The following is a 12385-nucleotide window of genomic DNA, read 5'->3' on the forward strand; positions in this document are numbered from 1 at the left end:
TGATGTCTAAGCATCCCTCAGGTCTCCTGACCACTCCAGATCACTGATGGTCCATTTTCAGGAGATTTTAGAAGGTCATTTTCCCATGAGGGTCAATGGGATCTCAGAAGGTAGGCCACCCCAGCCATTGAAAACTCGGTTCCCCTCACCAGCTAGAAGCCTCTTTAGCCAGGCAGGATGTTGCGTGAGCAGCAGAGGGTTTCATGGAACTTCTGCAGCAGTGCTGGGTCCCCAGGATGTGCTTGGAGCCAGATCAGATCTTAGGAGCCCCCTTCCCCATACACGGCCCCGGCCCTCCCTTCCTCTCTTGCAGCCTCCTGGGGCTGGGTGCCCACGTTTGCACCTGTGAGGAGGTGCACATGTGGCATATTTATCGTGTGCCCAGTGCAGGCCCTGGGGCCAGCAGAAAAGGGGCCACCATCATCCCCCTGCCCCAGGAGCGCTGGACGGCTGTGAGCCTCCCACTGCCCACAGCACTTTCTCCCCCGACGTAGCTTTGATCCTTTCAGGCCCTTCCAGGTAACTAATAGCCGATGTATAAACAGGGCAAGGCGAGGGAAGGAAGAAGGACTCCGCCCTTCTAAGTAAAAGGCGGAAGTGTGGGCAGTACGGTGAGTGTGGGCCTCCCTCGGCTCTCCCAATCAACCTAAAATCTAATTCCAAATTGTATGTGTGTTCTCTGACACCATCAATTTTTCCATCCATATGTTTTCTCATGATTCAGCTTTTCTAACCACTTAAAATCCACCTTTCTGGTCTGCAGGCTTGCCCTCGAGCAGGTGGGGGTAGCTGGAGAGTCGGAGGTTTGGGGGTGACGACAGAGTGACATCACAGGCCACTTGCGCCTCCCTCCTCTGAGATGAAACTTCCTCTTGGGGTTTCCTCTGTATCTTCCTAATTCTGCCAATCGAGCATGTTTTTATCATCTCCTAGTCCATAGATAAATAACCCAGCTGCATCCCGCCTGGGGAGGTAGTCCAGAAAGGCGGCCGGGCTCCGTGCAGCCAGGTTCGTTTGGCTCTGAGAAGCTCTTGGTGGCTGAAACCACTCGGACTTCAAGAGGTGAGACAGGAGACCCTCCTGGTCCCTAACTCTCTCTCTGCCTCTGTTTTTTAAGGCATCACGAGCCTGCTGGCCAATGGTGTGTACTCTGCTGCTTACCCGCTGCACGATGTAAGTAACCTTGACACACAGTTTATCTCCATGTCATTTGGTTCCCCAAATCCCAGGGAGCACTAATTATCCTGTGGTCACGGCTTCCTGCTTGGCTCTCACTGTAAATGTCAACCATACACAGGCCTTCCCTGTTCCCTCTCATGGGGCCAGAGAATCTCACACAGGGCCATCTCTTCTTGCAGAACAATCTCACCAAGACGGGGCATCTGTGGCAGGCGCTCTGCTCTGGCTTTATCTGAACCTCACAGCCAGCTGGTCCACAGAATGTTTTCCCTGGCTCGGGCTCCCTGCCCCCGGCCGCCCCAGGCCCTGGCGGGGTGACAGCCCTCTGTATGCATCTATTTCTGCAGAGTGAGTGAGTGGCCCGCTTCCTGAGCGGAATCTCCAAATCCCTCTGGTATCTCCCTGACAAACATAGCCTGAGGCTGTGGCTGTGTGTTGGCTCGGGGCAGAGGAGAGATGATTGTCTTTGGATTGTCTCTATGGAAACAGAGGCCCAAGTTCAACAGGGCACCAAGAGTGGGCCATGGGGCCTGAGCAGTGTGGGAACCCTGGGCAGAGGATGTCTAGAACTTTCCAAATGTGCATTACTGCAAAGACTAGGAGCCAAGACGCAGAAGAGAGAGAAGGGAAGGGCCTGGGAGTCCAGACACTCACATTCCAGTCCTGGCCACTCTCTCTTGCTGGCCTTGGGCAGTCTTCTTGCTGAGCCTCAGTGTGCCCATGTGTAGGTCAGGAATAATCAGTGGCCCTGTCTAATTGCCAGGCTAGCAGGTGTGTGAGAAGGAATGTAGGTAGGAAGGGCCTTGCGGAAGAGATGCTGGATTAGACAAGCATAGGGTACCCAAGTAGCACGGGGTGGCCCAGCCAGAGGATAGTCCGGGGTGTCTCCTCCAAACCAGGACACTAGAGGAATGATGCTCGCTCGTCAATGCCCGCACCTCCCCTGCAGAGCCTCCTCCTGGTAGGGCCACGGACTTGGGGCCAACCCACCCCAGTCTCACTTGGCACCTCCGCTCCTGCCCTTCCTTCCCCGCCATGCTCTTCCCTCACTGCCCCTCCACACAGGCAGGCAGAAGCGTCCACACCAAGCCTCCCTGTTTCCTGCACCCTGGGTGCAGTTGGTTTCTTCCTTCCTCCTCTGGGCTCCTGCTGCCCTCTGTCCTACAAGGACGCCACCGTCCGGCCACCTTTTGTTGTGTGTGTCGTGTCCTGGAAGCCCTGGCACTGAGCGCTTAGTAGGTGCTTAGTAAACATGGTGCAGATTTGGCTTGGATTTAGTCAAGATTGCTTTGGCCAGTGACCTATTCTTGGGGAACGTTTGGACAGCAGGGCTCAGGCCATCGGGTCCTGGCCATCGCTCATGGCCTCACTTGTCCACTCCCTTGGGTTTTCTGCTAGTCCAGTGATTTTCAACCAGTGTGTCGTGAAAATTTTTATTAAATTATTTTCAAAAGAAGTGCAAAGCACAGTTAAGTATGTTCTTCTTTTTTTAACTCTTTCTCAATTTTTTTTTTTTTTATCAACATAATTTAAGTGTGCCGCAGAAGTTTAACTAGTGGTTCGTGTATGTCATGAGATAAAAAAAGGTTGAAAAACAGGGCCGTAGTGGTTCTGGCTGGTCTCATCGTTCAGCCACACTGTGCACTGGCCCCAGCTAGGTGCTGGGAATTCAGCCCTGCCCGTGCCCTTGCCCCGCACCCTCGGGGGGCAGCCTGGGGCCACATCCCAGCTCCCACTTGGCCTTGAGCAGGCCCTCCCTGCCAAGAAGGGTTGGACCATAGAAGCCAAAATGTTTCAAGGCCTCCCTGCCTGTTTTGAGTCAGCCCTCAGGTCTCAAAAGGGAAAGGGAAGGAATCAACATATCTGAGCACCTTCTGTGTGCACTGTATTCAGTAGGAATTTTGCCTTGTTTAATCCAGTATAGACTTGGAGACTCAGAGAGGTTTAGGCACTTGCCTGCGATCAGAGCTGGAGCCAAACCCGTCCCTGGTTGACACTCTGCTGCTCTGGCCCCTTGCTCTGAGCCTCTTCCTCTCCCAGAGCCCAAATGTGTCCCTCAAACAGCCACCTTTGTTTTGGGAGTGGATTCTGTCAACAGTTTAAACTGGTACAAGACTCCCTGATCCATTGCATGTCCCAGGTCTGCCCAGAAAAATCCCCATTTGTGATCATCCTTGTGCCTTACACAGCCAGAGGGAAGCCTGTGGCACTGGCGGGATCTGCCCCCACTTTCAAGGTTAGAGAAACTGAGGCTTGAGGTACTCAGGCAACTAGCACAGGGGCACCCAGCCAAGAAGGTGTGGAGCCCAGAGCCTCTCGCTTGGGGCTTAGGACAGACTTTAGGGAACATGGAATTTTATATCCATAATATGTAACTGGAGGGCACCCGCCCTGTGAAGCACCAAAGTTGATGTGTAAACATTTGGGGAGACAGCGTTCTAAACTGGGTCGTGCCTGTGTGCGGCCTTGTGCTTCCTCCATCCGTCTTTCTCACTGTTGTCTTGTCACTGTGGCGCCTTCCGTGTGTGGCCCTAGCCTCCCCAGCCCCTTCCCATCCCGTGGTTCCTATTAGGAATATCTGGCAGACCACGTGCTGGGCGCAGCCTGATGGGATCATGCCCAGAGTGAGAGCTGAAAGCTCCGGGTGGACCCCGAGGAAGCCTCCTGTGATGAGGGCACAGCGGCTCTGCAGAAAGGACTTTGACATTTATGTTGGCTGCTTGGCTCTTGGCTTTTTGGCCTCTTTCTTGGTTGACACGTGCCCACCTGAGATGGCCAGCAAATGGAACTCTCTGAAGAGATGGTGCTGGAACTGTGTAGAAAGAAACAGCAGAGTTACTGAAAGGAGTCAGGCTGATGAAGACTGGAGGACATTTATCAGAGGTGGCCAGGCATTGGCTGCCTGGCAGGGGAGCCAGGGGCTGGCAAAGGGTCCTGGAAGCCACAGGGAGTGGAGAGGGCACCAGGCAGACCTCAAGGAGACCCAGAGCTTTGTCTGCCTGGTGAGTCCCAAGACCCCACACCCCAGGCCTCGGCAGAGCCCCTCTCTTGCTACTCCTCAAAACCATTGATATTTTGAGCTAACTTTCAACTTTTAGAGCCTTCTTCTCTTCCTTTGGGTTTGGAAGTCTACATCAGGTCCCAGGTCTGACCAAACTTAGCTGCATGTCCTCAGGAAAGTCAGGGTGTTTCTCTAAGCCTCAGTGTTTCCACCTGCAAAGTGGGAGCATTGGACTCACCAACTCAATGTACAGTGACCATGTAACTCATTGTCCCTCTTGGGGTACTCCAGAGTGAAATGGGGGTACAACACTGGGACCATCTGGCAGAGGGGACGTTTGTTCACAATTTACAGACACAATTCTTTCGGTCCCCCCAATGCTCCCTCTCATTTATTTCCAATTCCAAGGACCTGACCATGGGCCTTTTCCTGGAGCTGCCCTGTGTGCTCAAGGGGAAGGTGGCTCAGGCCACCCCAGGGATGGGTGACAGGTGGTAGAGGGCCAGTGAGGTGTGCATAGCACTTTTCATCAGAGGAGGAGGGACGCCTGGTGGACTTTCGTGCTCTGCGTGAAAATTTGTCCCAGAATTATCATAATTTGTGTCAACGGGAGATGATGGAGTTCATCTTTTGAAACGTTACACATTTGAGCTGCTCCCAGGCGCATTAGACAATATAAATTTTCCTTTTCTCTTTTTTAAACAGGGAGACTACGAAGGTGAAAACGTCGAGTTCAATGACAGAAAAGTAAGTTGATTCAGACAGGAGTGGAAGGCGGCTCTGCTGGGGCCTGCAGGGGCCCTGGGGAAGGTGGTCGTGCAGGGGCACCTCAGGCTCACTCACCTTCAGGGCTGGCCGAGTGCTGGGGGTTTAGGTTGGCACCATGTCCCTCTGTGTTTTTAGGAGAAAAGTCATTAAACTCTGGGTGCTGGTTTTCCTTTTTCTGATTCTCGGAAGCATCCCTGCAGTTAGCTCTGAGCGTGAGATAGGAAGGGACGTCAGGCCTGGAGCTGCCCCCTTCCTTGCTGTCCTTCCTGGCCTGAAACCCAGGCCACCCCTGTGCCTCCAGCAGTCTTCACTGGCCTTTGGCTGAATCCCACACAGCTCCCGGGCAAATAAACACGGGAGCCACTGTGGCCAGGTGCACAGTGACCCACAGCCCCCGAGCAGCACATTAGGGAAGCCTAGGTGATGGTGGGCAGTGAAATGATTCTCAAACTCAGTTGACATGGAACCCTTCTTACTGGAGATGTTCTTGAGCTGATGTGCCAGTGAGCACACTTTGGGAAACAATAAGTGTTCTCCTTTGGCAGCTGTTGCTAGCTCCCCCACACTCTGTAAACCCTCAGTCCCCACCCACCGCACCTCGCTCCAGGGAGAGACTCTGGTTTCCTTCCAGCAGCCTCACCAGGAAGCTTTGCCGCTCCTCCATGCCCCACCTGAGCATCTCCCCAAACCATGCTCTCCCTCCCCCACACGCCCACACCCGTAAGCAGCCTTCCTCCCCTACAGCTCCCACATTAGCGGCTGGAGGGGGGGCCTCTCTCCCTATCCTGCCTATGGCCCCAACTGCCCACCCTTCTGCAGGTGGTAGGTGGAGTCACCTCCTGACAGCCTCACAATGATGGCCTTGTCTCCAATCCCAGGGGCCAGGACCTCTGTGCATGGAATGTTCCTCATTTCAGCCTCCCTGCGGCCCCTTGTACATGTTTTTAAGTCTTTGGTACTTGATTCAACTTGCCCGCTGCTGGGAATCCAGCTGAAGATGCTATCTGATTCAGCACAAAAATTACATATTTGGTTATTTTTAGTGTAACATCTGGCATTCATCTGAGACCCTGTGACTTACAGAACTCCCCCATCCCATCTTGTTGGACAAGCACCATCCCCTCCATGGGCCTGCCCTGACCAGCCCTGACCTCACAGTCCAGTCCCCTGTGTTCCCCATCCCTCTGTGCCCCTCGGTTGATGCCCTTCCTCACTCCGAAAATACTTCTTCCATGGACACTAGCAAACCCCTTGTGGCTAAAGTTGATTCTCCGAGTCTGCCCTAAAACCCCCATCATGCTCCAGCCACAATGGCTGCCTTTCTGACCTCAAGACCGTTTGGCTGATGCCACATTAGTGCCAGGACTATCTCATCAGTAACTTATACAAGAAATATGTCCTGGGCATGCTGTGTGCCTGGCCCAGCAAACACAGCTCCAGGTCTGTTCAGGCCCAGCTATTTCTTCTATCTGTATTTCTGCCCCTTCCCTTTTAATTTTATGCCCTAGCAATGGGTACAAGGCCTGGCCCATGGAAGGGAATCAGGGAGTAATGACAGATGGATGGCGGAGTGATGGAGAATGGCTGGATGATGGATGGATGAATGGATGGGTGGGTGGATGGATTGTGGATAGGTGGGTGAAGAAAGAATGGGTGGATAGTGGATGGGTAGGTGGGTGATAAAGGAATGGACGATGGATGAGTGATATATGGATGAGTAGATAGAGGGTGGTGGATTGATGGAGGGACGGATGGATGAATGGATGGGTAGGTGTTAGATGGATTGGTGCATGTGTGGGTGATGGAGGGATGGATGGATGAATGGATGGGTAGGTGTTAGATGGATAGGTACATGTGTGGGTGATGGAGGGGTGGATGGATAAATGGATGGATAGGTGTTAGATGGATGAGTGGGTGTGTGGGTGATGGAGGGATGAATGGATGGATAGGTGTTAGATGGATGAGTGGATGGATAGGTGTTAGATGGATGAGTGGGTGTGTGGGTGATGGAGGGATGGATGGATGAATGGATGGATAGGTGTTAGATAGATGGATGAGTGGGTGGGTGTGTGATGGAGGGATGGATGGATGAATGGATGGATAGGTGTTAAGTGGATGAGTGGGTGGGTGTGTGGGTGATGGAGGGATGGATGGATGAATGGATGGATAGGTGTTAAATGGATGAGTGGGTGATGGAGAGATGGATAGATGAATGGATAGATAGGTGTTAGATAGATGGATGGGTGGGTGGGTGTGTGATGGAGGGATGGATGGATGAATGGATGGATAGGTGTTAGGTGGATGAGTGGGTGAGTGTGTGGGTGATGGAGGCATGGATGGATAGGTGTTATATAGATGGATGGGTGGATGGGTAGATGGATGGCTGTATGGATGGATGGGTGGGTGGGTAGTTGTTGGGTGGGTAGATGGATGGATGGATGAGTGTATGAATGGATGGGTTGGAGGGTAGATGGATGGATGGATGAATGGATGGGTAGATGAATGACTGGATGGGTGGATGGATGAGTGGATAGATGGTGGATGAATGAATGAATGACGGGTGAGATGAATGGGTGAGCAGGGTAATAAGTGGTAGTAGATGTAAGGAAGGGAAGAGAGGAGGGTCAGATAGGGTTCTAACTCAGCACTTTGGAAAACGTCTTCTCCCATGGTGGCTCCATACTAGTGGCCCGGCACTGAAGGCTTACCTTTCAGGTGACACAGCCCATAGCTGTTTCATTATTGCTCCCGTCAGTGGCAAGCGCCTGCCTCTGGGCACCTCACAGGACAGTAGGGAAAGTGCAGCCAAAGACATTTCCCTGTGCTGAGCATGGGGTCCGGACATGGGCCCTGAGGGACGTGTATGTAAGGAGGAGGCAGATCTGGGCTGAGGCTGAGCACAGCAATCACTGCCAGAACCATCACCTGAATGGGGGACACAAATGCCTGGGGCCGCCAGGGCAGGTGCTGCTTCCCTCTGGGCTGAGGGTGGTTTCAGATCTACACAGAACTAAACCCTGGGTGAGCAAGGGACCCACCTGGGACTGTCTTTGGACATGCCGGGAGGTAGTCTGGTGGGCAGGGTGGTTGCTGGTTCCCCCTGCCAGGGCTCTGCATGAGGTGGCCAACTTGGCCCCATGGGGCAGGGGACAGCCAAGACCCCTTGAGAGGGGGACTTACCCCATGTTTGGGTTTAGGTCTGCCCCATCACTGTGCTGGACTGGGACCCACCGGGCCCGACCTGTCATTCATTCAACAATTACTGAAACCCTGTAACCTGCCCCAGCCCCTATTCGAGGCACAGAGGACGAAACTGGTCTTCCCAGTGCCTCTGTTCTAAGAGGATGGCACGGGGCCAGTACCCACACAAATGAAGGATTGTTACCAGTGCCATCAGGGGCTGACCTGGCCACGTGGGCCCTGGTGGGAGGTCCCAGCAGGATAGAAGCCTGTAAGTCGAGTTGGGATCCCTCCGAGGTCCAGGTGCTGGAAGGCTCCCCGTCTCTGTGATTGGGGCCACCTGACTGGCCTCACTGTTAAGCCCACCCACCTGATACCCCGATGACTCCCCCATGCTCACTGAGGCTAGGGTGTGCCCTTGGACTTCTCCCAACAGTAACAGTGGCATCTGAAGCTTGATTCTCTGCCCTGACAGTGCAGGGTGACTGATGCTCTCCTCCTGGCAGGAAAAAAAGTCCTCCAAGATGGGGGGGCGGCTCCATCCACCACACCTGTCAGAGGATGGTGGTGAGCTTGCCAAGGGCCCATCCCTCCCCTGGGGTCAGCCTTTGTCCTTTCTCTCTTTCCCCCCTCCTCCTCTCTCTCTCTGGCTCCCCCTATCATCTGTCTCTGTCTCTCCCTCCTTCTCTCTCTCCCTTCTCTCTCTCTCTCTCTCCTTCTCTCTCTTCCTTCCTCTGTTTGTGTCTCTGTTCCTCTTCCCAGCCCCGACTCTCCTCTTCCTCTCCACCTTTCCCTCCCTCTCTCTCTGTCACTCTGTCTCCCTGACCCCTTCCACATTCTCAGTCCCACATCTCCCGACCTGTCTGTGGTGACTTGATTCCAGGGTCAGGGAGGAAGTGGCCCAGCTCAGCACTGCAGCTTTGCTTTTCCAAAGGTGCGGTTCAACTGCACTGAGGTTTGCTGGCTGAAGCCTCCCTATTTACCCCATACAACTGTAGCCTTTTCAGTATTACCAGCTCAGCCAGGTACACTGGTACATGACAAGGATTCTATTTTTTGCAAATCTCTAACCCACAAGAGCCCACCTAGGTGGGTGGGGGAGCAGCCTGCCTAGGACCATCCACTTGGGGCTCAGAGAGGAGAGGGTCTGCCCAGGACCACCCCAGAACTCTAATTCCTAGACACCTGCCACCTGAGACAGTTGACTGGATTGGGGGGGAGGGTGCTGATCATTCCAGTTCCTCACCTAGAAGCTGCAAAACCTCCCCCACCAGCGGCTAGCCTTGTGGGTATTCTTTCAAACCTGAATCCTACGGAATATCCTGTTTGTGCTACTTACAGAAAAACTTTAAAACAAAAGAAAGCCACCCTTTGATCAGAGCAGGTGAAACCCAGGGTTTTGATAGCAAGGTTCACTTCTAACTTATATAGAGTGCATTTTGCTTGAGTTATTTCCCCCCCTTTTTTTAGAGGAATGGGCAGTGACTTTTGATGAAATATAGCACTTCCATTCTCTGGAGCCCCAAGGAAATGGAGAAATTCTCTAGAGGATAATCTCCAGGGGCCCCTGACTGCCTGGTTGTGGAGGCTGAGCTCTGCCAGTGAACCTCTTAATTTTCAAAGACTTGCTTGGGAAAGCATCTTTATGTAGGGAGCTATCCCATTGCCGTCAGTGAGGGAGAGTCCCAGGCAGCTCACAGGCTGCCATAACAAAATACCACAGACCAGGCAGCTTCATCAACATAAATTTATTTTCTCACAGTTCTGGAAGCCAGAGGTCCAAGGTACTGGCCACTCTGTTCCTGGTGAGGGCTCTCCTCCTGGCTTGCAGACGGCTGCCTTCTTGCTGTACCCTCATATGGGGGCAGAGAGTGAACTCTGGTTTTTTCCTCCTCTTAGAAGAACACTCAACCTCTGGATCAGGGCCCTATCATTCATTTCTAGGGGCAAATCCAGCAGGTGCCACAGAGGTTTCCCAGGGACCTGGCTCCCCTCCAACCAGCTGGATAACCTAAGGCATTCACAGCCCCGGCTGTCCATTGCCATGACCTTGGACTCCAGTTTGGCAGGGAACAGGCTCTGAGCTGAGGGGACAGGCAGCCAGCCTGGCCTCTGGCTCCTGATGAGTAGCTGCTCCAGTCCGTCTGGGTTGTCCTGCCGTGGGCTGGGGTTGGGATGTGCTGGTGACCTCGGGCCTTGAGTGAGGTTACTAGACCATTAACTACTTGTGCATGGGATTTTTTTTTTTTTTTATAACCAGCAGCTTCCTCGGGACACTCCTGCATGTTCATACAAGGCTTCCAATCCATCAAAATCATTACTATGGCTGCCCGAAGCCTGGGGGTAGCAGGATGCGTGTCAATTCCATTTATTTCATGGAGCGCTGCTAATCAGATAGCCTATCTCAGGAGACAGACCTAGCACCATCTTCATATCCCGTGAGGGAGTTTTCTTCTTTTTTAATTTTGCCATTGTTATCTCCTTGCTGAAAACCCTGGTGGGTTTGTGCCCTTTAGATTGGTTTAGTGTCCAACTAGGATGATCAAAAAACCTAAATGGAAAAGTTGTACTGTCTGGCTGCTTTAGATTGATTCCAAATCAAGTCATGAAGAGTCAGGATTCAATAATCTACCAGAAGCTTCTTTTTCATCCTTGCCTTCACCTAAAAAACAGCAGGCTTCCTCCTGCTGGCACACAGCCAATTCTTGACAAGGGTTTGCCGAATGAATGAATGCTGTAGTTATGGGCTAAGTCCCTGCAAGCTCCATGTAGAGGGAAGCCCCCTTGCCATGTCACCTCGCTCTCACTACTGCCTCTCCCCCAGCTCCTGTACGAAGAATGGGCAAGATATGGCGTCTTCTATAAGTACCAGCCCATCGACCTGATCAGGTAAGAGGGGCCCAGGCAGGCAGGCTCCTCAGCCAAAGTCACTGGGCATCGGTTGTCAGTTTATGGCATCCAGGCCCTAGTTCAACATCAATCTGATAAAGGTCCCAGTGCTTTTCAACTCCTCTGAATATTTAGTACCTGGGAACCTGTTGAACTTGAAGAGCTTGTGTTGGGAGAACCAAGGCCTCCTCGCAGGACCAGAATGGCAGCCTGGGCCAGCCTTAGTGAAGCAGTTTGTTCAAATTCCCTGGCTCTTTCCCCTCACATTCATGGCTCCTCCTAAACTCCCACCTGGCTGGCCCAGCCGGCAGGTGGCAGTGGTGGTGGTGGGGTTCCTGCTTTACAGTGTTGAGGGGAGGAAAAGAGCTGCCTCAACATTTATAAGAATTTGGCCTCTCCGGAGAGGAACTCCGTCCCCACTGGGCAGAAAGGAGGGGCAACCAGGTTGGGCAATGTGTCCTGTGGGGACTTGCAGGGACTGGGAGCCTCTAGTTTAGCCCGTGGAAATTCATTTAAGCCATCGAGGTGCCAGCAACGCTTAGTATGAGAAATGACTGGTTTTCTTGGTGCCTCCACACGGAGCTTCCTTCCAGTCCTTACGCTGAACAGGACTCAGAATGGAGCCGGCAGCCCTGGAGAAAACACTTGTATCCACCTGCAAATCAGAAACCCACCCACCTCTCCCCAAAGGAGAAGGGGGCAAGCATAGGAAAAGCAGAGGGCACCCCAGAACTGACAAAGTGGCCCCGAGCCTCTCTGCTACCTGGATAAGAAAACCAATGATGACTCCAGTTTGAACTGTGTCTTGCTAGGGAGGGGACCTGATGTGGTAGTGGGTGACAGTTAACTGGTCTCTGTTTGGCTCTGCCCCTGTCATGCAGGAAATACTTTGGGGAGAAGATTGGCCTATACTTTGCCTGGCTGGGCGTGTACACCCAAATGCTCATCCCCGCCTCTGTCGTGGGAATCATAGTTTTCCTTTACGGATGTGCCACCGTCGATGAGAACATCCCCAGGTAGGCAAATTCCCTCACACCCCCATTGCACAAGCTCCCTTCCTGGGACGGTGTCCCTGTCCTGCAGCCCCAGCTGCAGAGATCTAGAAACTCTAGCCTCTCGCAGTAACTCCTATACACACACTCAGCCCCCTACGCCTAGAAATCTCATGCCAAGCCCCAGGCTGTCAGGACAAAAGGCACAGTGAACTCACCATCTAAATGTATGGTGTTCTTTTGGGGCATGATCACCATAGGATATGTTTTATTTCAAGAAGAAAACATCCAACCCATTTTCATTCTTTAGAAGGTTTTTTTAAGACAGAATCTCCCTCTGTCGCCCTGGGTAGCTCATAGCAACCTCAAATCCCTG

The 12385-nt window shown here is 52.8% G+C and overlaps 1 protein-coding gene across 11 annotated transcripts in view; it reads left to right on the forward strand.

The window, feature by feature from the left end:
• ANO1 (anoctamin 1) overlaps window positions 1–12385 on the forward strand; it is a 177276-nt gene that overhangs the window by 117030 nt on the left and 47861 nt on the right. For 7 of the 11 annotated variants that reach the window (XM_053560128.1, XM_053560132.1, XM_053560127.1 and 4 more), the window contains 5 exons: window positions 546–611; window positions 1118–1173; window positions 4886–4927; window positions 10953–11017; window positions 11899–12033. In XM_053560128.1, coding sequence (XP_053416103.1) covers window positions 546–611; window positions 1118–1173; window positions 4886–4927; window positions 10953–11017; window positions 11899–12033 — 364 coding nt within the window. The remainder of the gene's footprint in view (window positions 1–545; window positions 612–1117; window positions 1174–4885; window positions 4928–10952; window positions 11018–11898; window positions 12034–12385) is intronic. The other 4 variants (XM_053560129.1, XM_053560131.1, XM_053560134.1 and 1 more) reach the window with 1 other exon arrangement.

The sequence above is a fragment of the Nycticebus coucang genome, chromosome 14 (assembly GCF_027406575.1).
Source record: "Nycticebus coucang isolate mNycCou1 chromosome 14, mNycCou1.pri, whole genome shotgun sequence".
NCBI classification, from domain to species: domain Eukaryota; kingdom Metazoa; phylum Chordata; class Mammalia; order Primates; family Lorisidae; genus Nycticebus; species Nycticebus coucang.